At 36.8% G+C, this 27620-nt stretch overlaps 1 protein-coding gene across 8 annotated transcripts in view; it reads right to left on the bottom strand.

Moving 5' to 3' along the window:
• Positions 1-27620, bottom strand: part of NCOA1 (nuclear receptor coactivator 1) — a 251176-nt gene that overhangs the window by 125423 nt on the left and 98133 nt on the right. For 5 of the 8 annotated variants that reach the window (XM_070512513.1, XM_070512512.1, XM_070512518.1 and 2 more), the window contains exon 2: positions 21019-21073. The exons of the other annotated variants lie outside the window; for them this stretch is intronic. In XM_070512513.1, coding sequence (XP_070368614.1) covers positions 21019-21040 — 22 coding nt within the window. In that variant the 5' untranslated portion in view covers positions 21041-21073. The remainder of the gene's footprint in view (positions 1-21018; positions 21074-27620) is intronic. 8 annotated transcript variants of the gene reach the window in all.

Raw genomic sequence — 27620 nt, forward strand, 5'->3', positions numbered from 1 at the left:
GTCTATGGGTTATCAATATTTATTGTGCTATAAATTAAAACAAATTTTTGGAATATTTAACAACCCATTTTTCTTTCTTTACTGCAAATATATAGCACTGAAGAAGACAAAAACTTCACATATAGTTGGGTACCGTTGCCTTGATTTATGGTAAGTTACCATCTTTACCTTCCATTAATTTTGCACTCTCATTGCAAATGTCTACACATTAGAAAAGGCAAACATCTTAGCATTATTAAGAGAACAATTTGGATGTTGTGGACCCCATGAAAAGGTCTTGGGTACCCTGTTATGGATTTAATTTTGTCCCCCCCAAAATTCATATGTTGATGCCTTAACCCCCAATGTGACTGTATTTGGAGATACGGCTTTTAAGGAGATAATTAAAGACAAAGGAGGTCATAAGTATGGGGCCTTAATCTGACATGATTAGTGTCCTTATGAGAAGAGGAAGAGACACCAGAGCACACTCACAGGGGAAAGGTCATGCAAAGACATCAAAAAGGTGGTCTTTTGCAAGCCAGGAAGAAAGGTTTCCCCAGAAGCCAACCCTACCAGCACATTGATATTGGACTTCCAGTGCCCAGAATACTGAGAAAATAAATTTCTGTTGTTTAAGCCACCAAGTCTTGGTATTCTGTCACAGCAGCATGAGTAGACTAATGCATATCCCCAGGAGCCTGCAGACCACATTTTAAGAATTTCTGCTCTAGATACATATTTGTTATTATCTCTTTCTTTGCTCTTAAGGAAAAGGGGAAAGATCTTTTCAAAAAAAAAAAAAGACAGAGACCTGGAGCCTAGAAAAGGAAAATAAGATGACATCCAGGAACACCGAAGAACAGAAATTCCCAATGAAAACAGAAAAAGTAAGAAAGTTCAATAGACAATCCATAGAAGCTGGGCTCTCCCACCAACCTATACCTAGATCTCCCAAGGCCTATGCTACTGAGACACCGCTATAAGTTTAAGCCTCTCAAATCCTTACTATATCACTTTTCTGAATTGTCACCTCTAATTCCTTTTAACGCTTTGAATTCTTTTTTTTTTTGAGGAAGATTAGCCTTGAGCTAACATCTTAACATCTGCTGCCAATCCTCCTCTTTTTGCTGAGGAAGACTAGCCCTGAGCTAACATCCATGCCCATCTTCCTCTACTTTATATGTGGGACGCCTACCACAGCATGATTTGCCTAGTGGTGCCATGTCTGCACCCAGGATCCAAACCAGTGAACCCCGGGCCGCTGAAGCACAACGGGCGAACTTAACTGCTGCACCACCAGCCCAGCCCCTAACCCTCTGAATTCTTATCATTTGTTTGACCTTATAGAATCTGGCTAGGAAGATTTGAGGTGAACCTTCTGCCAATCCTAAAGTCAATATTCTCTTGGAGCTTTCAGATGCAAACTAAGAAACTATACTCTACTGACTGTCCTCAGCTTCTTCTCAGTATCCTTCCAATGTCCGGTAAATGTGGACATACCTATAGCTCAGTCTTTAGCCCTCTTTTCTTCAGCGCCCCTGTAAACACTCATGAACATAAACACATGTACACACACGTTCAAGCATACATGAACACATACATGCACATGCACATCCTCTCTTTCCTTGGAGAAGTACCAATGTTCTTCTACATTCAATTTAATTTAAAAATCTAACGAGTATTTTATATATGACACCTCAATAAATCCAATCTACTAGGATAAAGACATGGGCAGAAAGCTAGTTATAAATTTAAGCCAGAAACCATAAAAAAAGTAATAATTTTGACCATAAAACAATGAAAAATTCCTAACAATGAAAGCAATCTCATAATCTCACAAATGACCAAGTTAATATCCCCAGAAAAATAAGCAAAGAACAAAAACAAGTAATGTTCATAAAATGATATGCAATTAGACAATAAGAATGAAAATATATCAGGGCTGGCCCAGTGGCATAGTGTTTAAGTTCGCGTACTCCACTTCAGCAGCCCAGGGTTCACAGGTTCAGATCCTAGACGTGCACCCACACACTGCTCATGAAGTCATGCTGTGGCTGCATCCTACACAAAACAGAGGAAGATTGGCACAGATGTTAGCTCAACAAGAATCTTCCTCAAGCAAAAAGAGGAAGATTGGCAACAGATGTTAGCTCAGGGCGAATCTTTCTCACACACACACAAAAGAAAATATATTCAATCTAATTAATAATTGTTTGAATTAAATTAAAATTAAGGCAAAGTAATTTCTCATCTATCAGACTGGTAAAAGATTAAAAAGACTGACAAAATCCAGTACTGGAAAGAGTCTAGGGAAATATGCAACATCCCACATCATTGTTAGGAATGTAAATTGGTACTGCCTGTCTGTAGTTACAAAAATAATCAAAATGTACATAAAAAACAATCCACCTTTTAAGAACTTGTCCTCACCATATAATCAAAAGAGAATTGGGGCCGGCCCCGTGGAGTAGTGGTTAAATTCGGTGTGCTTCACTTTGGCAGCCCGGGTCCATGGGTTCAGATCCCAGGTTCAGATGAGAACTACACCACTCATCAGCCATGCTGTGGCAGCAACCCACATATAAAGTGGAGGAAGACTGGCACAGATGTTAGCTCAGGGCGAATCTTCCTCAAAAACAACAACAAAAATGCATTAAGTGTAGGGCAGCAGTTCTCAACTGGACCTATAGTATCCTCCAAGGAACACTTAGCAAACTTTGGAGACATTTTTGGTTGTCACAACTCAGGGTGAGGAGTGCTACTGGTATCTAGTGGGTAGAGGCCAGAGATGCTCCTGAACATCCTGTAATGGACACAACAGCCCTCACAACAAAGAATTATCTGACCCAAAATGGCAATAGTGCTGAGGCTGAGAAACTCTGGTAGAGGAGGATCAGGAGCTTTTACCATTGCAGATACCCTTGCTTCTCCCAAGAAGAGAAAAAAATTCTTATTCAGGTCAAATTCTAGCATATTGATGGTTATGCAACTGGCAGATGGGGACAATGTACACTAAAAGGTCAAACTGCTATATGGTTCACCCTCTCCCACATGCATCATGCATTTTGCTAGACAGTTAAGTTGATTTAGCCTGACTTCCTAGGAGTGGCTGAGCATTTCCTCTCATATAGTTGAGCTCATACAGCTCAAAACACATGGGGACTAGAGGTATCACTAGTACTACCATGCACCCATCATGCTGTGAACAGAACTTGGCAGTCAGCTAACAGAGTAAGGTCAAACATTAGATTTGGGGAAATGAGACAAAGGTGTCTACCAATTCCTAACACAGCCTCGTAGGATACAGGAATACAGAGATCAATAACAAACTGGACCTATGGGGAATACAAATTCATGAGCTCTGCTTAGAAAGTTGCCTGAACACACACACGAAAAAGGAGATCTGAATCTACATACAGTATCCATGTTCAGTTAAACACTGGGGTGCTGTGGTTAAACTGTTCAAAGGAAAAACAGAGAAATAAAGAATTTTAAATACACAAGACAGATATTAAGGGGACAAAGGAAACCTTAGGAAGGATGAGAACTGAAGAGTATTATTGCAATTTTCTAAATGTTTCAAGAAGACAAGAGTTTTTCAAATGTCATATTCAAATTTCAAGGGGTCAGATAGATAAGTAAACCCTCCTTGCCTCCAAAATTATGGGAATCACAGTAACAATTCTTTCCACTTCCCGGTGAAAGTGGAGTAGGTAAAAGAGATAGAGGCTGGCACACTGCAAAGAAAGGGTAAGGAAAAATTCAAACTTAGTTAACTAGATGAAAGACGGTATCATGAATCCAAAGTAGAATTGCTTTTCAAATATCCTGTTATTGTCTCTTACCACTAACCTAGAAAGGCATTTTCCCTAATTAGCCTAAATTTCATCACATACACTTAACTCTTATACAGATATGTCTGGAAAGGTCTTACATAAACCAAATTTTATAAATTAAACTTCATTCTTTATATGTAAAACTAAAATATTCCATCAATGGAATCCTAGTGTGAATCATTCTTTTAAAAATTGATCCCATCTTAACAAATCTTTTGTATAAAATCAAATTTTTATATATGAGACAAATGAATATATAAAACACTTTAAAAACACAGAAAAATAAGAATTAAATTTGCCCATATGGTTTCCCATATTTCCAGATAGATTCATAATATTGAACAATAACTTGATGATGACATTTATTGTATCTGCTAAACAAATCAAGTTATATAAAATTTGGCAATAGCCATGAAAATAGAAATAACACCAGTTTACTATAGCAAGATGAACTGAGTCTCCCCAAAGACATGCTTTTCTTACTCTTAGTTTAGGCTAACTTTCATCTTTCTGGGAAGGAATTTAAAGAATTTTATAGAAAGGATAAGAATTTTACCTGGAAAAATTGTAAAGAATTTGGAGAGCAGATATAAGGAAGAAACACTGAGGAGTCTGAAGAGGCTGAGAGGGCAGGTTGTTTGGGGAAGAGAAGGTCAAGAAGACATAGAGATGTGGCAGCTTAATGAGGAACAGGAAATTCTGAGAGTGAGCAAAGATATTTAAAGGCAATTTATAGGAAGTAAGTCTTGCTGGATGATACAGAATGTAAACTACTCCTTTCATCCCAACAAAATCTTTAGGAATAGTCTACGTTATTAATGACTAAAAATATAACTTTGGCATTATATTTTTTTGCCTGTTTTCTTATATCCAAGAAGTCTTGAAGAGAGCTTCAAGGACAGAGAATGGTAGTCTAAGGACCACGGCCAATTTGTTCCCCCCCACACACACACAATAATTACATCATGTAAATAGACAGGTAGTTAAATTACAGAATATTCTACATCTTATTGAAAAACAACATATGTCTTCAAGTCAACTAACCAGTTAGCAAATTGGTTAATACAAGGTTATAATGAAGCCAAGGTTTATGGGTCTGGATCCCTTTGATCCATTAATTGTTCTATTCTGAGTTCACAGGCCACATGCCTAATCTTTGGTAAACTGCCTTTCAAATGAGAGTAGCTGGATGGCCAGTTAAGGGTGGACAAGAGAACATGAATACGTGAAAGAAAAGTCATCACTACTACTATTGGCAAAACTTAAAGTATACTGATTCTGAATCTAAGACCTTATTAGTTTGTGGGAAAAGGTCAAAGAACCTTCAACAGTTTGGAAAATTATTCTAATTTCAGTCTCACGTACGTTTTTTCAAGAAAGTTCACTATGTAATTTTAGGTCTAAAACAAACCCAAGTGAATACTTTCCAAGAATAAATTAAGGACTACACTCATAAAAGAATTACTACTTAAGATCTAATTATCTCATTTTAATGATGCTTGAATTAAAACAAACAATTTAACAGAGGACATGCATCTGTGAAAGGTCCTGTTAACTGTTGACTATAGAAGAAGAGTTAAAAAGTAAAACACATATACACATTTTGTTTAAATTCCTCTCATGTTTAAATCTAACAAAGGCAATAATGGTAACATAAGTAGTAAGTAACATCAAATTCTTAATCATAATTGAAAAGACAGTACAAAACATCTACTTTTTCCTATTTAACCATCTGGAACATGTTACAAACTCCCTGAAAGCAAGAAAAATCTGCAAGTATAATTACACTCTGGGACTATCAGCATGACATGCTTCAATAAACACTCCTAATAGGATCTGTTGATATAATAATTGGCACTAAAACTGATGAATTTTCATTACTTGGCTATTTGTTCTTACTGATTAAATACTCAAGAAAACCAATAAATCGTCCCTTGAATAAAAACAAATAAACCAAAAGACATCCAGCAAGGGCAAAGTGTAACAGGTTACAGACGTAGAACAAAAGGGACAAGCAAAGAGCAAAGAATTTGCAAATGCCTGAGTTCAATTCATATTTTTCTCTCCCACCTTCTCCCTTTCTTCCTCTCTTTCCTCGTCTGCCAAATCTGGCATAACTATCTGTGCTCTGGTCAAAAGTGACTTGGTTAGGGTTAGGAGAAAATGTTATATTAAGTCTTGAGTTGGCTAAATTCCAATCGACTGAAAGTCTTAAGATCAAATCCTAACAAGGGAAAACATTCAAAATTTACTCTTGAGGGTTTTGGAAATTTAACATTTAGCTGAACATTAAGCAAGCGAAGAACCTAACCAGCTAAGATTTTTAAGAAGACAGCTCTGGCAGCTGAGCAATGGAGGCAAGAGGGTTGCTGTTGATGGTCTAATTCTGATATAATGAGACAGTTATTGGTGGTTTTTATTTTATCCTTTTGTTTACCTGTATTTTCTAGACTTGTACAGTAAACATGAATTACTTTTGTATTCACACATGTAGACAATTTGGCCTCTTTTTCACCCCTAGCTCTTGTTGATTTAGTCCTGTAAAGAAATAATTCACATATCTATGCCTTATAAATTTAGCCCCACCCTCAACCCATGTTTGGAGCTCTTCACTGCCCATGGTCCTGTCCCCACGCTGCAGCTTTTCCCTACCCACGGGTCCTGTCCCCATGCTGCAGCTCTGCACCATCCATGGGTCCCTGTCGCCATGCTAAAGCTCTTCACCACCCATGGGTCCTGAGCCCATGCTACTCCATGCTATTCTCTGAATAAAGGAGCACTATTACCAGACCTTGAGAGTCCAAGAAATCTTTCTTTCAACTCCTCGGCTCACTGAGCCTGCATCACCATTATAAAGGTGGGTTTTTATAGAGGATGGAGGTGTGAGGAGGAAGCCTAAAACTGTTTTTCTACCTTGAAGGTTTTGGCTAGTCCTAGTATACTAAGATTTATTATCACAGTAAATGTGTTCACAATTTCAACCTCATTTTACAAACTTTCGTAAGTATCTTTTTCAGAATTAATTTTTACAAACTTGATTTCATTTTTCCCTTCCTCTTTCTACCCTCTGCTTAATCCTCAGGGGTTAAGAGCTTTAGTCCACCAACAACTGGTTTCCAATGTTTCCAAAAACCCACACCAATTGCTCCACTTTCCCCAGCTCTAATCAGAGACTGCTCTTGCAAAAAAAAGAATACTTAACAGTGGGCCTCACATGGATACACAAATTGAGTTGTAGAATATCAAAGTATACTCTTACATCAAGTCACATTCATCTGGCTGCCAGAAGAACATGCAGAGATACTGCTTGCCTGGGGGTATTTTTAAAGACCAACCTTCATTCATTATTCCTATAATTCCTCATCAGTTTATCCATTACAATTGCCTATTTCAACATCCTCTTCTTTCTTCTAGACCCACATTCCTCCCCTTCCAAGGAATTCTTTATTCACTCTCCTTTTCTTATCCCAGTTTTGCCAAAGGAGTGGTCTTTCCCTTGCATATTTTTAGTGTGTTATTTTTTGGGGAAGGGGCACTAGAAAAAGATGGAAAGAAATCTCAACTCCTAGACACAGAATTTTGTTGATCAATATAAAATCCATACCAGAGCAATGTACTATACCAAATTATACCAAATTAAAACCATGAACTGTAAATGAGCCACTCAAACAAATAATTTTCATCATATGTGAATAATGGTGATGAGAGAAAGGGAAATGTGCAAACAGTACATAGTGATACTCACTCCAACTGACAAATCATCATTTCCACCCTCTGAAGATCACTGTTCCTTTGTTTCTCTCCCTCTCTCTTCCCCAGAAGTATAACATAATGTGACAATAGTAATAAGTAACAAGCATGTAGGCCATGTGTATATAAGACCTCAGAAAAGTGTTATCTGATAAAAATTTCAATGTTATATATAAATAGTGCCATTTTTATTTTACTTTTAAAAATCCTCTGCTTTAGTAAAGCCTAAACCTAAAAAGTAGGCTATTAATATTTCAACACTGACCTGATAAAAGCATACGTTCCTAGTATTCCTCATATTTTCATTTATGTTGGGGACACCTATTTCATTAATAAACATGATACCTTTGTAGCAATGATAAATTCCTACCAGCCTTCACTTTGCCTCTGATCTAGACTTACTACTCTAATCCCTCACATCCTCCTCATCCTCCCTCTGGGAAGCCATTCCGCATCTGCTTTGCTTTAAGTAACCCTCCTATGTGCCCCCCAGCACCCTACGTTTACCCCATTGTAGCATATAGCATGGTATTTATCCATACATCTGTCTGGATCCCCCCAAGTGGACTGTAAGCTCCTTGAGAGAAGGAAGACTATGTTTTACTCACTCCTGTATCTCCAGAGCCTGAGACAGTGCTTGGCACCAAGTTTATTCTCAATACAGACAGTCAGCATGGCCCCCACCAGCACCATCAAGTGCTCTATCAGCATCATCCTAGGCTAAGGTTTACTAAAATCTCCTGTATGGCAGTCAACATAATTTTTCTTAGGGCACACCTTGAATTCTTATACTGACCATCCTGTGTGTGTCAAGCAATATGTTACAGGTTCTATTTAATTTTATTTCTTCCAAGTCTTTATGAAATAAAAATAATTATCCTCCTGTACCAATGACCAAATAAGAGCTCAGAAAAGATAAATTACTTTCTTACAGCTACACAATAAGCAACTGAGGAAACATTCAAGCCTGTCTGTCTCACTGTGACTGGAGGCTGTTTCTATTATACTATATTCTGCTTCCCCAATACCTATACTGAACCAAAATGAATACCTAATAATTCAAATATATTTTTCTTGCCATACTCTGCAATGCTAGATCCCCTCTAGGAATCAACAAAACGCTTGCAAAGTATCTGGAAGACTGTAAAGATGGTGAGTTAAGCTTACATGCTCTGGAATTTGACTGACTATCTGGATTCAAATATCAATTGTGCTACCTACTAGCTGTGTAATCTTGGATAATTTATTTTTCTGTGCTTAAATTTGCTCATTAATAAAATGGAGACGATTGTTATAGCATTGTTGTGAGGAATAAATGAGAATATATGTGAAAGATTTAGAATAGAGCATGGCACACAATAATAATAGTAATAGATAGGATTACTGCATGCCCTCTATGTATGTTACCTTATCTTCAACAAACTTAGCTATTAATATTTAATTATTTAGGTTTAAACCAAGAAGTTGTTAATCTTTTCTATGTCAGTGGTTCTCAAACCTTACAAGCGTTAGAATTATCTAAGAAGCTTTTAAAAATACCCACAGGCCCTGCATCCTGGAGATTTTAATCGTGGGTCTAGGTTTGGCTCCAGAAACTGTTCTTTTGAAAAATTTCCAAGAGGATTTCCACTAGCTGAAATAGGCTAGACTAGAGATGTTAAAACACTTCTGCTACCTAGCATCTAAAACTGCTCAATAAAATATAAATCCTACCTTTTCAATGTTGGGTATCCAATAAAGAATGCAAGAGGAAGCCACTAACATCAAGAATGAAAGCAAATCAAGAGAACAGATAGAAAAGCAAACAGTGAAGCTGCCAGTTACTTCAGGGGGCATATTTGGATCCTGGTAACCCAGGGGTGGGGAGGTCCAAGGAAGAAGGCTCAGGCCTCCTAAAGTCAGATCAGAGACCATCAGACAAAGGTCAAGGCCCAAGAAAGACAATAACCCAGGAAAAGGATGAATTTGAACATTAAAAACATCTCAAAGGTGAGGCCAGCCTGGTGGTGCAGTGGTTAAGTTCACACCTTCCACTTCGGCGGCCCGGGGTTCACTGGTTTGGATCCCAGGTGCAGACATGGCACTGCTTGGCAAAAGCCATGCTGTGGTAGGTGTCCCACATATAAAGTAGAGGATGATGGGCACGGATGTTAGCTCAGGGCTGGTCTTCCTTGGCAAAAAGAGGAGGATTGGCAGTAGTTAGCTCAGGGCTAATCTTCCTCAAAAAAAAAAAAAAAAAAAACCACCTCAAAGGCAAACATCAAGGAAAATTTATGCCTCGGCTTTAGCAAACACATTATGAGAATCTGATGCCTGAATCATCTATACCATGTGAATGTCCCTAAAAACCAAGAATGAGAATTTTTTTTTTTTTTTTAAAGATTTTATTTTTTTCCTTTTTCTTCCCAAAGCCCCCCGGTACATAGTTGTATATTCTTCGTTGTGGGTCCTTCTAGTTGTGGTATGTGGGACGCTGCCTCAGCGTGGTCTGATGAGCAGTGCCATGTCCGCACCCAGGATTCGAACCAACGAAACACTGGGCCGCCTGCAGCGGAGCGCGCGAACTTAACCGCTCGGCCACGGGGCCAGCCCCAAGAATGAGAATTTTAAGTTAAAATCCAGGTTCATAGACTCCCACCTCCAAGCACAAGAAAATAAAAATCCTCTCTAGAGGAATGTACCCTGAACCCAAACTGAAGAGTTCTCATAATCACACAGGATTCCAAAAAAAATGAGTTCACAATTCAAAAAGAAAATCACAAAACACACAAGTAAACAAGGCACTATTACAAAAAGTCAGGGGAACAAACCACCAAATTTGTTGCAAAAGTTTCAGATATTAGAATTATCAAATACAGAACATTAAATACATTTTATGTATTTAATACATAAGAGAAAGAGAACAACGAGTTGAAAATATTAGTAAGTTTCAAGAGAATTTAGAAAATGAACAGGCAAATCTGAAAGAGAATCAAATAGAACTGCTAGAACTAGAAAACATTATAAGCAAAATCACAGTAAAAGTGTTAAACAACTAAAATACACTGAACAGAGTCAGTGAACTATAAGACAGAAATGACCAAATTACAGCAGCCTCCACAGTCACACAGAAGTGAAAAATGTGAAAGAGAGGTTAAGAGACATGGAGGAGAGAACGGAACAATCAATACCAGACAGACTATAATCTCTGATCACAATGCAATGAAGTAACAGCCAAAAAGAAAATAAACATAAAACTGTCATACATTTGAAATTAAAAACCACATCTCTAAAAAATTCACAACTCAAGAAATAATAACTGAAAAACTTTTAAAACTAAGAATTAATAATGAGAACACTACATTTCAAAACTGTAAAATGCAGTGAAAGCAATACTCAGAGAAGAATGTACTCTCATAAATGCTTTTATTTAGGAAAGAAGAATGCCTGACAATTAATGAGCTAAATGTCTAACTAAAAAGTTATTTAAAAAAATAATCTCAGCTAAAAAAAAAGGTAAAAAGAAAGAGATAAATATAAAAGCATAAATTAATGAAATAGAAAACAAACACAAGAAAGAGAATGATAAAACCAAAACTTCGTTCTTTGAAATGAGCACTAAAATACCCCTAATGAAGTCAAGAAAAAAAAAGATACAAATTAATTATTAGAGATGAAAAGGAGAACGTAACTATAAATAAAGCAAAGAGCAAACAAACAAGAGGATATTATAAAAAACTTTTACTAATAGATTTGAAAGCTTAAATGATACAGGTAAATTCTTAAAAGATGTAACTCATTAAAACTAACCTAGGATAGGGGCCGTCCCGTGGCCAAGCGGTTAAGTTAGTGTGCTCCGCTGTGGTGGCCCAGGGTTTCGCCGGTTCGGATCCTGGGCGCAGACATGGCAACGCACATCAAGCCACGTTGAGGCAGCATCCCACATGCCACAACTAGAAGGACCCACAACTAAAAATACACAACTATGCATCGGGGGCTTTGGGGAGAAAAAGGAAAAATAAAATCTTTAAAACTAACCTAGGATATACTGATGTAAACATATGATTCAAAAAATAAATAAATGGGGAAGAAAACACAAATCTTTCTTACAGAAGAATTACAAAAAATATATGGAGCTATTCCTCCCTCCAGGAGGTACAGCTTAATTTCTGGACTTAGTGGTCTAGTGGTTAAGATCTCGCGCTCTCACCACTATGGCTGGGGGTTCACTTCCCGGTAAGAGAACCACACCACTCATCTGTTAGTTGTCCTATTATGGTGGCTGCATGTTGCCGTGATGCTATAAGGTATGCCACCAGTATTTTGAATACCAGCAGGGTCATTCAGCACCGTCATCCATGGTGGACAGGTTTCAGTGGAGCTTCAGGACTAAGACAAACTAGGAAGGAGGACCTGGCCTCCACTTCTGAAAAGATTGGCCATGAAAACCCTAACAGGAGCAGAGCAATAATTAAGTAGAGAAAGAGAAGAATAATGACTTCACAGTGGAGAAACCTGGCAACACGACCTTAACCATGTGATGAAAGTTAATTTATCATCATCACCAGTGTGTGGATATCATGTACCCCCTGAAATGATGTGATGAGAAAGGCACTTCCCTTCTATGGTATTCTTCTCTGATCATGAGAAAAACACAGGACAAACCCAGATAGGGTGATATTCTATAGCAAATCTACTCAATACTCCTCGAGATAGTCAAGGTCATAAAAACGGGAAAAAACTAAGCAAGTATCAGAGACTAGAGGCGACGGGAGAGACATGACAACTAAATATAATGTGATACTCTGGGTTGGACCCTGGACAGAAAGAGAATATTAATGAAGAAAACCCACTGAAATCCAAATAAAGTCTGGAGGTTAAGAAGCCAATGTCAGTGTCTCGGTTTTGACACATGTATCATAGTAAGGTAAGATGTTAATAACAGAGGGAAGGGGAAGGGATGCATGAGGGACATACTGGAACACAATATACTGTTTTTGCAAGTTTTCTATAAATCTAAAATCATTCCAAAAGTGTCTTTCTTTTTTCCTTTTTTTAAAAAAGACTAACCCAAGGGCTAGCCCCATGGCCCAGTGGTTAAGTTCGGTGCACTCTGCTGGGAACTGCCCAGGTTCAGTTCCCAGGCACCAACCTACATCACTCATTGGCAGCCATGCTGCAGTGACAACCCACATACAAAACAGAGGAAGACTGGCACAAACATTAGCTCAGAGCAAATGTTACTCAAGCAAAAAGTGTATATACATATACTACTCTCACCACTCTTAGTCAACATAGTACCGGAGGTTTTGGCCAGAGCAATTAAGCAAGAAAAAGAAATAAAAGGAATCCAAATAGGCACTGAAGAAGTGAAACCCTTTCTGTTTGCAGATGAAATGATTTTATATATAGAAAACCCCAAAGAAGCCACCAGAAAACTATTAGAAATAATCAATAAGTACAGCAAAGTTGCAGGGTACAAAGTCAACTTAGAAAAATCAGTGGCATTCCTATACTCTAATAATGAACTAACAGAACAAGAACGCAAGAATTCAATCCCCTTTACAATCGCAACAAAAAGAATAAAATATGTAGCAATAAATTTAACCAAGGAGGTGAGAGACCTATACAAAGAAGACTATAAGACATTACTGAAAGAAATCAATGATGACATAAAAAAAGGGAAAGATATTTCATGCACGTGGATTGGAAGAATAAACATAGTTAAAATGTCCATACTACCTAAAGCAATCTACAGATTCAATGCAATCCCAATCAGAATTCCAATGACATTCTTCGCAGAAATAGAACAAAGCATCTAAAAATTCATATGGGGTAAAAAAAGATCCTGAATTGCCAAAGGAATCCTGAGAAACAAGAACAAAGCTGGTGGCATGGCAATGCCTGACTTCAAAATATATTACAAAGCTACAGTAATCAAAACTGCATGGTACTGGTACAAGAACAGACACACAGATCAATGGAACAGAATTGAAAGCCTAGGAATAAAAGCACACATCTATGGACAGCTAATCTTCGACAAAGGAGCCAAGAACATACAATGGAGAAAGGAAAGCCTCTTCAATAAATGGTGCTGGGAAAACTGGACAGCCACGTGCAAAAGTAGACCACATGAAAGTAGATATTATCTTTCCCCATGCACAAAAATAGACTCAAAGTGGACCAAAGACTTGAAGGTAAGACGTGAAACCATAAAACTTCTGGAAGAAAACAGAGACAGTACAGTCTTTGACATCAGACTTAAAAGGATCTTTTTGAATACCATGTCTACTAAGACAAGGAAAACAAAAGAAAAAATAAACAACTGGGACTTTATCAGACTAAAGGGCTTCAGGAAGGCAAAGGAAACCAAGAACAAAATGAAAAAACAATCCACCAACTGGGAGAAAATATTTGCAAATCATATATCCAATAAGGGGTTAATCTCCATAATATATAAAGAACTCACACAAATGAACTACAAAAAACAAACCACCCAATAAAAACGGGCAAAGGATATGAACAGACATTTTTCCAAAGAAGATATACAGATAGCCAAGAGGCACATGAAAAGACACTCAACATCACTAATCATCAGGGAAATGCAAATAAAAACTACACTTAGATATCATCTTACACCCGTTAGAATGGCTATAATCACCAAGATAAAAAACAACAAATGTTGGAGAGGTTGTGGAGAAAAAGGAACCCTCATACACTACTGGTGGGAATGCAAACTGGTGCAGCCACTGTGTAAAACAGTATGGAGATTTTTCAAAAAATTAAAAGTAGCAATACTATATGACCCAGCTATCCCACTACTGGGTATTTACCCAAAGAACTTGAAATCAACAATTCGAAGAGACTTATGCACCCGTATGTTCACTGCAGCATTATTCACAATAGCCAAGGTGTGGAAGCACCCCAAGTACCCATCGACTGATGATTGGATAAAGAAGATGTGGCATAAACACATACACACACACACACACACACACCCACACACACACAATGGAATACTACTCAGCCATAAAAAAAAGACAAAATCGTCCCATTCACAATCACATGGATGGATCTTGAGGGCATTACATAAAGCGAAATAAGCCAGACAAAGAAAGACAAAACACCATATGATTTCACTCATATGTGGAATATAAACAAACTTACAGACAAACAGAACAAATTAGTGGTTACTGGGGGGTAGGGGGTGAAGGGTGGGAACAAGGGGTGAAGGGGCATACTTATATGGTGTGTGACAAATAATAACGTACAACTGAAATTTCACTATGTTATAAGCTATTACAAGCACAATTTAAAAAAAAAAGAAGGAAGGAAGTGAATTTGGCTATAAAAGGTCAACAAGAGGGATTCTTGTGATGATGGGACTGTTCTGTATTTTGACTGTCTCAGTATCAATATCCTGGTTGTGATATTGTAATACGGTTTTGTAGAATGTTACCATTGAGGGAAACTGAGTAGGGTATAGGAGATCTCTCTGTACTGTTTCTTACAACTTCATGTGAATCTACAGTTATTTCAAAATAACAAGTTTGGTTAATATATATATATTATATATACTATAATATATATGCTATAGTATATATCATATATATAATTATGTATAGTATATATATACTATATATAGTATATATACACTATATATGGATATAGTTTAATATGTTAATATGAACCAAGCAGTAGGATATATACTCAACCTAAGAAATGGAATTTTGACAATACAATGGAAACTCCCTGTGTAAACCTCAAAGAAACTCATCCCGCTTCCTGTCTCTCCCAAGTGTAAACACTATATTGAATTTCATGACTGTTACTCTTCCAATTTTGGAAAATAAGTTTTATTGCATAGATATCTATCCCCAAATAATATAATCTATTGATTTACTTATTTTTGAGCTTTATAAAAAGTGGTATATTGCATGTGTTCTTCTTAAGATTTACTTTTAAGTTTCTAAGATTCATTTACATCACTCAGTAGGACATTTATTTTCATGGCTAGTTATGAATATACGATGATTTGTTCTATTGTTGATTGACACACTTGTTTTTTCTATTATGAACAATTCTGTAATGAGTTTCCTTATATGTGTCTGTGGTATACATGTGCAAAAACATCTCTACCTAGGAGTAGGATGGCTGGGTCATAGGGCATGTGCATGCTCAATTTCAGAGAACGTTAAACTATTTTCCATTTGGTTTGTGGCACAGGGTGGCTAGATGTATACTAAAAATTTCTTCTTCCTGGGCACAGAGTTAGAATGCATGTTCCACCTCCCTTGCATTAGGAACGCCCATTTAAATGAGCTGTAGTCAGTAGCATGTGAATAGAAGTAACATATGCCACTTTCAGGCTTGGCCCACAAAAATCTGCCATATATGATCATCCAGTTTCTCTTTTCCCATCTTCTGACTATGTTTTGTTTCTTCCATACCAATTCTTCCACCTTTTTTCTCCTCTTATAGTGTGCTGGACAGACCTGTACAGGTTGAACAGAGGTGGTGAATAATGAGTGTCCTTGCCTTGTTTCTAACTTTAAAGTGAATGCTTCAAATATTTCACAATTATCTACAATATTTTCTGTGTTCTCTATATACCTTTTATAAAGTGAGGAGGTTCTATTTAAGATTTTTCTAAAAATTTTATCAGGAATATTGAATTTAATCAAATGTTTTACCAGTAACTGTCAAAATGATCATTTGGATTTTCTCCTTTGATCCATTAGTTTTTTTTTAAAGAGACTCTTTTTTTAAATTAATTAAATTTTTTTTTTTTGAGGAAGATTAGCCCTGAGCTAACATCTGTGCCAATCTTCCTCCATTTCGAATGTGGGTTGCCACCACAGCACGACCACCAATGAGTGGTGTAGGTCTGCACCCAGGAACCAAACTCAGGCCACCAAAGTGGAGCACACCAAACTTAATCACTAGGCCAAGGGGCTGGCCCCACTAAACAATATTTTTAATTCTGCTTTTTAATGGAGGGCAATAAATTTTTATGAAATGAATTAGGAGATTACTGAACAGTATTTTACAGAGAATAACTTAAATATTTCAAATAACACTACTTATTTTTCTTATTTATTAACCAAAATCTATCATCTTGATTGCCTAGAGAACTGCTATTCAGGAAACTACTAGTTATTACATAAATGTAAAAAAGAATTTAGAGTTTATTTAAAAACTTCAAAAGTTAACCATCCAATTACTTTTTCCTATTCTTCCCAAATCACATGCCCAATCAGTAAATTGTAATTAATATAACAACTAACAGTTACATTGAAGTCTCAGTGCTCCTTCTGAATTTTAATTACAGCGGGTATTTTTGAAACTATAGAAGTAGTAACAAGGAACAATTAAGGGGGTAAGACATAATAATTGTAACCAAGATTAAAGTACATGCTAAGGAAGGAATACTTGTGTTCTGACCTCTTGGGTAAAGGTGGGAGGAAGAAGGAGTTGTTTTCCCAAGAATGATCTCCAGAGGAATCCCAACTAATAAAACTGTCAGGGAAAGCAGCAGGATGAAGATGCTCAGGAACTATTAAGTCCTCTTCTCCCAGCATTGTTAACAGTGCAGCTTCACTGACTGATTACAAATAAACAGTACTTTTAAAAACAAAAACACTGAAGCTATAGAATTACAGGTTTTCCATGCAAACTGCATGAAAATTTTAAATACTCCATTCTCTAGTAACTTTGTAAGTGACAAACCTTAACAATACCAGATATTATTTTTGTACTACAAGATGATAACATGTACTGAAACCTTCAAAATATAGACTACTTGGAGAGAAAAGGAGTTTGACTTGATGAAAATTAAGGTACAGAAAGTAACTTCAGTTTTATTTCAGTGACTGAAGTTCTATGCATATTATAAAAACTGCTATAAATGCAATCCAAAGAAGAGATTTACCATGGGAGTAATAACAGTAAGAGGCAATAAGATTTGGAGAACAGAAATTAGAATGGAGCTTGAGAAGCAATTACATACCTTAAACATATAGAAATAAAATAAAAACATTTTTAAAATGCATAGAATGTGAAAATAAACACAATATAAAGATTGCATTGTTAATATTCTGTTGGAGTCATTTCTTTGCATGAGCTGAACTGGCTAAAGAATCTTAAAATAGGATTTAGAATGTTAAAGAATCTTGTTCCAGTTAGAAAAGCCAAACTGATCAACTGAGATTGGAAAGCTATACAAAAAATCTCACAGTTCATAAATCTCAAGCACTCCATGTAAAACGAATGTTGTAAAATGGGATCAGTCTTTAGTTCTTTGAAACATAAAAGCACATTAAATTGGAAAAATCCTTATTTTGAAAGCACCTTAAGTATATATGAAAAGTGACTGAAATTTAAGTTCACTTACGAATATTTTCAATTAATCTGATGTAGCTTTTACACCTACAACTATGCTTATATTACCAAACAATGTAAAAATTGAAGATGTATGCTCACAATGTGAAATATGACCACTAAATTTAAACATTAAAAAAACTGTTACGAACAATCATTAAATCTTAATCAGATAGTGCAAAATGGTAAATAAAACAAAAATCCTTTTTTTTTTGCTTTGGTCCTATTTAAATAAGGAGATATCCTTAATTCCCAATAGTCTGAGAATTTATATTATTTCATAATTCTGTTAGACTAGTGTACTAAGGACTATTTTATAAAAGCTGCTGTCAATATTACTGTATGACATTTTCTTTCTTGGGTAGTGATTAAAAGAAAAGTGTTTCCCAATATTAATTAAACTAGTAATATTATTAAATTAATACAATTTCATAATTTTCCACGAGTATTCTTTATCAACTAGTAAAACCCACATTTCCATAATAGGCACAAAATAAGTATTTGTTAAATGAATGAATGAAATGCCCAAAGGCCTAAGATTCCTATAGTCTGAAGTCTCGTGACCTTGCTTCTAAGTCTACTTTAACATGGACACTGCCAAAGGTATGATTTTTTTAATGAAGACTAAGAGATTTCCCTTTGGGACTATTGGGACCTCCAAGTATCCTCCTTCTAAGAAATGAAATAACTGGCATCATGTTAACAATTCATGAAATAACTGGAGCAAACTGTTAGAGATCTCTATTGTGCCCATAAAAGCTTTCTATTCAAATACAAGTACCTTATTGGCAAGTCAAAAGCTCAACAACCTCTGTGCAGAGGCTGGAAGGCTAAAAAGGCCCTAAGAAATCAATCAGGATACCACAAGAGCCCCACTGGGTCCCCTGCTAGTTTAACAAGTATTAAACGACAATACCCTTGGCTAAGTCGCTGAACTTCTAGGAGTTTCAGTTTCCTCATCTGTAAAAAATGGAAGTTAGTCCCTCCAAGATTTTATGATTAAATGATTCTAGAATGCAAAGCAAATTTACCTTCAATATTTCTTTGGCGGGTACAATGCTTCAGAAGCCCTATAAAAATGGTTTTCAACCTTGTTTAGGTGATGGACAGCTTTGAGACTCCAATAAAAGCTACAGACATTTCATCTCAAAAGAATTCCCACATGGATAAAACTTTGTATATATCAGGAGAGCTTAACGGCCCTCTGAAGTAGCTTATGGAACTCATGTCAGAAACTTCTGTTCTGTAAATTTTAGTAGAATTCAATAAATTGGAGATGTGTTAATAAGTTTGAAAACAAAGAAGCACTTTGTACCTAATTCTTTCGATTTTTTCCTAACAAATTAATTTTAAATTTCAAACAACAGTAAAGAGGAATCAATTATTTTTATGACTATCAAAGAGAAAACACGGTTTTAAGAACTGAAAACTATTAGTTTAGATAATTAAACTATGCTGGTAAATCAGAGGTCCAGATAAGTGATACCCAAATCATTATGACTATATGTCAATCTCAAGTCTAACGGAACCAACTGTAATGAAAACAATCTTTAAACAAACATATTCCATTTGATTCTCTTTATGTGGACAATCCATTTGGAGATAGATAAAAATATAAAATTAAATACAAAACATTGAATTACTAAAATGGCTTCAATTTCTGAAAGATTAAATAGTAATCACGTATTTTAAAAGTTGAACATAGGGGCTGGCCCCGTGGCCGAGTGGTTAAGTTCACGTGCTCTGATAAGGCGGCCCAGGGTTTCACTGGTTCAGATCCTAGGCATGGACACGGTACCACTCGTCAGGCCACGTTGAGGTGGTGTCCCATGTCCCACAACTAGAAGGACCCACACTAAAATATACAACTATGCATTGGAGGGATTTGGGGAGAAAAAGCAGAAAGAAAAAAAAAAAGAAGACTGGCAACAGTTGTTACAAGTGACAATCTTTAAAAAAAAAAAAAAGTTGAACATAGTCTCATTGCATCCTAGTTTATAATTAAGATTGACTAAAGAGTATTGAGCTACAACATGAATTTTCTCATTATTTATATCACTAAGAAAAAATTTAAAACACTTTTCCAATGTAAAAGGAAAGAAAGTAGAGGGGCCTGACATTTCATAGAGGGAAAGAAGGAACAATTAAACAATTCTGTAGAGATTAATTAAATATAGGCAAAATAATACTTGTGCTAAGGTTTTAGAAATCATCTGCAGAATAAGCCAAAAAGATGCTAGTATCTGCTCTGATAGTATAGTTTCCAGCGAAGATCTTTTGTGCAAGCTCTCTTAGGATTTCTCTTGTCTAAAATGGGTCCCCAGGGAACCAGCAAGAAGAAATTCTAGGATTATTTTCTAATATAATAAAGGGAGAGGCCTTTCTAACACTGAATTTAAGGAAAATAATTACTCTGCCCCAATTGTGACGGCAATATTCCTATCAGGAATATAAAAGTAAAAAGGCTATAATTTCTGGTGCATTTCTTTTGTCTTTTTAGTTAAACAATATCTAATTTTCTTAAGGAAGTCTTTTTCATTAAGTTATGAAATCATAAATTAAGCCCTTTTATTGTAAATTACAAATTTCAGTTTGTTCAGTTCACAAAAGAAAAACATTTAAACACATTTATGTAACCTACTTATAGCAACATGGACTCTGGATTCTTCAGTGTTCCACTTACAAATTACTTAGGGACTGTGAATATACCACTGTGCTTACTTTAATAACTGCACATTTCCCTCATGTGAAATTACATTGTGAAAAGGGACAAGGAAATGTAGCAAATATCTGAATCTTATTCTGCAGTCATCCTTACAAGCCTAATTTATCTGCTAGATTCTTCTGTTTGTCAAAAAATGCGCACTTACTAAAAATTGCAAAGGTATCAGTAGCAGAGTTAAATTAGAAGTTAGATGTAATGCTGCTTTCCTCTTCAGCTGTTTCTTTGTTTTCTAAGAGGTCCAACTTAGAGCTAAACACGTATCAGACTAGGCCTTACAGGGTAGATTTCACATGTGAATGCCTCTATGCATGACAGCAGGAAATTATTCAAAAAACCAGGGTTTTACTCCCAGGATTTGCCACTAACCTGCTTTTGTGATATCAGGCATGTGTCAACTTCTCAGGGACTCAGTTTTTGCCATCTGTAAAATAAGGATGTTGGAGCAGATGATCTTCAAGGTCAATTCCAATTAAAGTACTTGCGTAAGTCTACAGTTATGTGATTACATGAATGAGTAACAGAATTAGAGTAGGTCCATGTGAGACTATGGACACAGTATGTATGTAGGAAAAGAAAATGGGAAAGCCCTCATGCAAAAAAAATTACAATGTTTACATTTAAAGTTTCCTTGCACAGTTTATGTTTGGACTTATGATTAAAAAGGGCCCAGGAAGCCCATCACGCTCATCTAAATCCCTAGCACCCTCCTTTCATGCTGCCACTGTTCTAAGGTCCACCAGGAGTATAACTAACCTAAGAGTATGTTTTCCTCCCAAAATAACCATTTCCATATCTGGTCCAAGATGAACTATGAACTGACCCAGTCCATCTAGATCAGGGGTTGGCAATCTTTTGTGTAAGAGTCAGACAGGAAATATTTTAGATTTTGCAGGCTATATGGTCTCAGTAGCAAGTATTCAACTCTGCTTCTGGAGTGCAAAAGCAGCCATAGACTGTACATAAACTAATGAGGATGGTGGCTAAATTCTAATAAAACTTTACTCACAAAGACTAGGCTGCGGGCAGGATTTGGCCCATAGGCTATAGTTTGCCAACCCCTGGTCTAGATCACCAAGAAACAAGATAATACAAATCAGCTATAAGCTAAAGTGGCACAGTTTCAGAATAAAAAATCATTACAAATAAAACAATTATGAATCACTTTAAATTTCTCAGAGCTCTTTCAGCCTAGTATAAAAGAGAACATGATATAATAAAAAATATCTATGCAGGCATTCAACACATACTAGATGCTTAATGAATATAGATTTCCTTTCCCTTCTCAAAAGTGCCGTCCCTTATGACAGTATTTGCTGCCAAGTCTTACTTCTAGAAATCACTTATTCTGGCCCTCTGACAAGAGCTGGCCCTTTATCCTTCTCAATCCTGGCAAATCCTGGTACCACTGTATCAAGATTTTAATGCTCCTTCATTCCTTTTTCCCCCCATTAATCCAAAGCTGCAACTTCACAACCTTACCCATCTGAGCCTCAAATATCGGCGTTACTATCACTCACTTTTGGCCCAGGGAATGTGGTAAAGAAATAGAGAAGAGAAAGAAGAGGATAGAGAGAGGGTAGGTTCAGGTAGAGGATAGGTGAGTGGTAGCATTACGTCCCTTTTCCTGATTCTAAAAAGGAGCCAGGTGCTAACTTACTGTTAATTTAAATGAAAATGTTGTCTACTCTAGTAGGAACAATGAGCAGTTCACTTTATGCAAAGTGCTCCCTAATGAAAGAACTCAGTTATAACAGAGGGGGAAAAACACAGTCAGCTTTATTCTTATGCTTTTATCTAGATCAGTCTGCCTCCAGCTGTGAAGCTGACTGATGTTTCTAAAGCTCCAAGGAGCCTCTACTAGAAACCATGGTTACTGCTTCAAAACAGTACAAAAAAAGTAGGAGGGGACAGCAATTTGAAGAGAAAAACAGTTTTCTTGAATTTTCCTCAAATGAAGCTACAGTAACAAGAGATAGACAGGCCAATGGCTGAGCAAGGGCCTCAAGAACATTACTTCTTTACAGAATTATGGAGGTTCTTGATCTCTTAGCCCCACAAGTCTAGGAGCTCAATGGATCGTTACCTTATCTAAGAGTGACCCCTGAAAGCTAGTCATGTACAAAGGACAATATCTTATAAACTCAACTAAAATTCTTGCTAGGAAGTCAGTGAATTTAGCTTTCCAGCAGAGCAGCTCACTTACAAAAAACAAATTAAGAGCACAAGGTTGCTTTAAAGTATATGAACCTGAGCCTAAGAAGGTACCTATGGTTTTAATATAAAGCTGTCCAAGTAATTCTTCTCAATCTTTGTCAGTCAAAAGGTGTTCCACCAAATGTTCCTTTTTTCAAACCCCTTAGCAAACTTTTCAGTTATTAAATAATTCATTCACATACAATGCCTATCATGTTTCAGGCACTGTATAAGACACTGGGCATATGACAATAAAGAAAATTGACAAAACTCGTGTCTCACAGAGCTTGCAATCTAATGAAGAAGAGACATTATATACACAATTGCAAACTGAGCTAATGTATTATGAAGGAAAAAAGCTAAAAGGTGTTTACTAGGATATCAAGAAAAGCTTCTTTGGGGCCAGCCTGGTGGCCTAGAGGTTAAGTTCAGCACACTCCACTTTGGCGGCCCATGTTTGGTTCCCAGACACAGACCTATACCACTCATCTGTTAGTGGCCATGCTGTGGTTGCAGCTCATGTACTAATTGAGAAAGATTGGCAGCAGATGTTAGCTTGGGGTGAATTTTCCTCAGCAAAAAAAAAAAAAAAAAAAAAAGGAAGGAAAATCTTCTTTGACGTATAAAGAGACCTAAGGCTGACAGCTTTGATGCTGGGTAATGGATATATAGTGGTTCATCATACTCTCTACTTTGGCATACGTTTAGAAATTCTCAAAATAAAGGTTAAAAAATTAAAGAAATAAAAAGAGACCTGAAAGATAAGTAGGTGTTAAACAGGCAAAAGACTCCAGGGAAGAGTGTTCTCTAAGCCAAAGGAAGAGGAGATGCACCAATCCAGACAGCATGGGCACTGGCACATTGCAGGGATTAAAGTCCCAGCAAGAGCTAAAGATCCTTCACATCCACAAGCTAGAGATGAAAACTATCCCAAATAGTAATAATGGGAGCCACCTTCATTGAGCCTTCACTAAGTGCCAGGCAGTGTGCTAAGAGTTAATATGCTTTGTCTCATATATGTCTCAGAACAATCTATAAAAAAGGTACAATTATTCCTAGTTTGCAGAGGAGGAAACTGATGCGTAGGAGATCAAGTAACTTGCCTATACCTATCTGATTCCAGAACCTGTGCTTTTTCTTAACTACAATCATATGCCCTGCCTACCATATACCCAAACACCACTATTCAGTTTTACTCCAGAGTTCTCAATTTTTATTCCATCTCTACAATTAACTGACTTTGTGATTAAATCAAGTCATTTCACCTCTGGGTCATTTTAAAAAATGAACAGAATTAGACATTAAGGTCTTACTTGCTTTTAAACTCTACACCTTTATGATTATATTACTAACTGTTTTCCATATCAGAAGTTTATACCTATCATATGGTAATGATCGTATGGTATGATTGAGGCAATTATCTAAATTTCAACAATTCAATAATTAAACATTCCACAAACAACCCCTGGTCACCTTTGTGCCAGGTAGTCTTCTAGGTGTTAGAAATAACAGCAGTAAGCAAAACAGTTAACAATCCTTGCCTTCATGGCACTTAGAATTTAGTGGGAGGGGACAATCAATTAAACACATAAGTAAACTATATAACATATTACAATATAGTAAGTACTATGGGGAAAATAAATCAGGGTAAGAGTATAAGAACTGCTGATTCTCCCATATCTATCATGAGCATGAATTTGTTAGGCACTAAGGCAAATAAAGACAAGCAAAACCTGAGTCCTTGCCCTTGAACTGATCACATGCTAGTAAACAAATATGAAGAATTCTAGAAAAGGCAAAGTACTATGAAAAGAGACAGGAAAGAGCCACAAGGCAGAAGGAACTAGCTGCAAGCTGGATTTTGCTCTCTTAAACACAAAAAAATTCAAAAAGAAAAAGAATAGTGTAAAAAGGATAGAAGCCCTATATTTTAAAGGCACATTTCAAAATTTTACAAAACCTCATTGATAAATATTTAAAGAAGATATGAAAAAAGAGACACAGATTACTTTGCTGTTTGGGAAAACTATTATTAAGACAAAAACTGATCCCAAAATTATAGGCTTAATACAAATCAAATAAAAACTACAATATGTTTTAGAAATATGATCATATAAGAATCTATACTACAATTAAAAGCATAAAAGGGTAAATGTGCAAGAAAAACTATGGAAATTTTGAAAAAGAAGAGTAATAATGGTAGCTACACCCTAAGGATTATGAAAACATTTATTAATATGCTTTTCCCAGTTGCAGTTCCTTCTCTTGACTTCTCTACTATTCTATCAGTAGCATCCATTTCCTTGGGGAAGTTTAGGAATGAAAAGAGAAACATTTAATATTCACCTTCTGAATTAAAGAAAAGATTTTACAATAAGATAACAGTCTTTAGAGTTTGGTTGTCCCAAAGAAGGAATTTTTTTAAACACTAATATTTTCTGACCAAGCCTAAAAGACTCATATTACAGTTTCTTCCACAGTAGAAAGCAGATATCCCTTGTGCTCACAACAGCTAGAACATAAGGCCTGCTACCTCTGGTAGAAGGATGATAAAACCTAGAGAAAGTGTAAATTAAAGCCTCAAATTCCTGATTCTGGCCAAAAAATTGTGGGATAAAAAAGTGAAACAGAGACAAGAGAAGTGATTAGACCAGTAGTCGCATTATCCTCTCCAGGTGAAGGCTGGAAAAGGAAAGGTATGTTTGATGGAGCGAGGAAATCTGGGAGTTGGAATGGCTTCTGCTCTGCTTCCTGTCAAGACTGTGCAAAGTGACTGCCTTCCAGAAGCATCTCCCCCCAACACACACGTATGCTTGCACACACCACACCAACCTCTTACCTCCCCTCATACACACCTAGCACAAGCTGGAGATGGCCACCTCAAAACATATGCACAGAAGCACAATCAGAATGAGGAACGAGGAAGGGTATGATACTGGCTCTGGAGTCTCCCTTTTCTCCTGTGTGCCTGGCAGGCACTGGGAAATTCCTGTGAGCTCAAAAGTAGTACAGGAAAGGTAACTTAAGCTGGATGGTGAGTTTACCAAAAGAGGTCACTGTGATAGGGGCAAAGTAACTCCACAGCACAGGCCTGGAAAAGAGAGCACCTGGCTAGGGGGCCAATGGGAAGCCCTAGCTAGACCTCAGGTTATCTGTGACACCAGGAGAGATGGCCAATGCATCCTGGGAGCCAAAAGAACACATCTCAAGTAATATCAGTTGTAAACTTCAGCATAGACATCTGAAGAACACCCAAGGACAGTACTGGTAGGCACCATAGTAGTTATAATTCCAGGGAGTAGCCGGACCAGTTACTTTAAAGGAGAGACCAGTGAGAAACCAGGGAAGATAGCACAAAGACTGAGGGTCTTGGTACCCTTCAACCACTACAAGGTCACATAAGCCATAAACACCTAAACATCCATAAGTCTGGGTTCTACTGTGGGAAGGTATAAGAGAAAAGATAATACTTGAATGAGTAGTATCCAAACAGAGACTGAAATATCCAAAGAGATCAATTTAAATTACTGGATAGGACTTAGTTTATCAGAGTAGCGTAAGACTGGTACTCTTCCTCCAGTTACTCGGAGATCAGGGCTCATCAAAAGGAGGAGGTGAGTCATAGCAAAATAAAGAACATACATTTTCTTTGCACACCTGAGTTAGCATGAGTAAGCTGTGATCCAGCTACAGATTTTATGTGAGAATTCAAAAGAAATACTTCTTGGCACATTAAAAACCAACATAACTTTAAAAGTAACAGTTGACATCTAGTTCAAAATGGCAGACTGAGCCCATTCATCTACCTCTTCTTCTTAAACACCTTATGTTAGGAGGGCCTGGGAGTGTAGGCAGTCCACAGGGCAACAAAGTGAAAAACCACCAAAGAAGACCAGGATGACTCTGATGGTAAACGGTAAATAGCTGGCTACAGCATTTACTGTGAGTCTAAAGTCTTTGTCAGAGGGCTTATTATAGTGTGAACTTTGAGATGGAGATAACAGCAGGCTAGGGACAACCACAGTGGAAGGAAAAAAAGGAGACAACTCAGAACTTATCAGAACTCTCCTTGCAGATAAATTCCTTCCCTATAGAAAAAATTGAGGAAGGGACAGGTCCCAGCTTCTTAGCCTTGTCCCTGCAAGGGCATGATAAAGAAAAGGGGAACTCCATCTCCTACAGCAAGCGAGAAACCAACCTGCAGAGTCCTGTGGTCTGTGAGGATATTCAATGGAGAAAACAAGGCTGCATAAAGGATAATACTGACCTTTACAGAATTACACCAGACACCAAGATATTATCAGCATCAGAAACATCTAAAGTTTTTAGGTGCTCCACTTCAGACTTAATGAATCCGATTTTTGTGAGGCCAGGAATCCGCATTTAAATTGGGTCCCCAAGGGACTGTTATATACATTCAAAATGGACAATCACTGATTTAGACCTTCATTTGAAAACACTATAAAGAAGAACAGTCAAGAATCATCAGCTGCTTAATAAAAACTAAGCGAGGCACTAAGGTGAAAAATCGGGCACAATGACCCAAAGAAAAGAGAGCACAGCAACAAAAAGAAATAAAATGTTCTTAACTGTAACTGGTATCTTCAGAGAGATTCAAGAGGCCAAAATATTCATAAAACAAGAAAAGTCTGTTCATAAAATGCAGTAATCAAGGAACAAGAAAGAATTTTTATAAAGTAAAAACAAAAGTTATTTTCAGAAGGAAATAACTTCACTTTCAGTGAAGGCCAAGACAGAGTAAGCCCATAAGAGCC

Source organism: Equus asinus, chromosome 6, assembly GCF_041296235.1.
Source record: "Equus asinus isolate D_3611 breed Donkey chromosome 6, EquAss-T2T_v2, whole genome shotgun sequence".
NCBI classification, from domain to species: domain Eukaryota; kingdom Metazoa; phylum Chordata; class Mammalia; order Perissodactyla; family Equidae; genus Equus; species Equus asinus.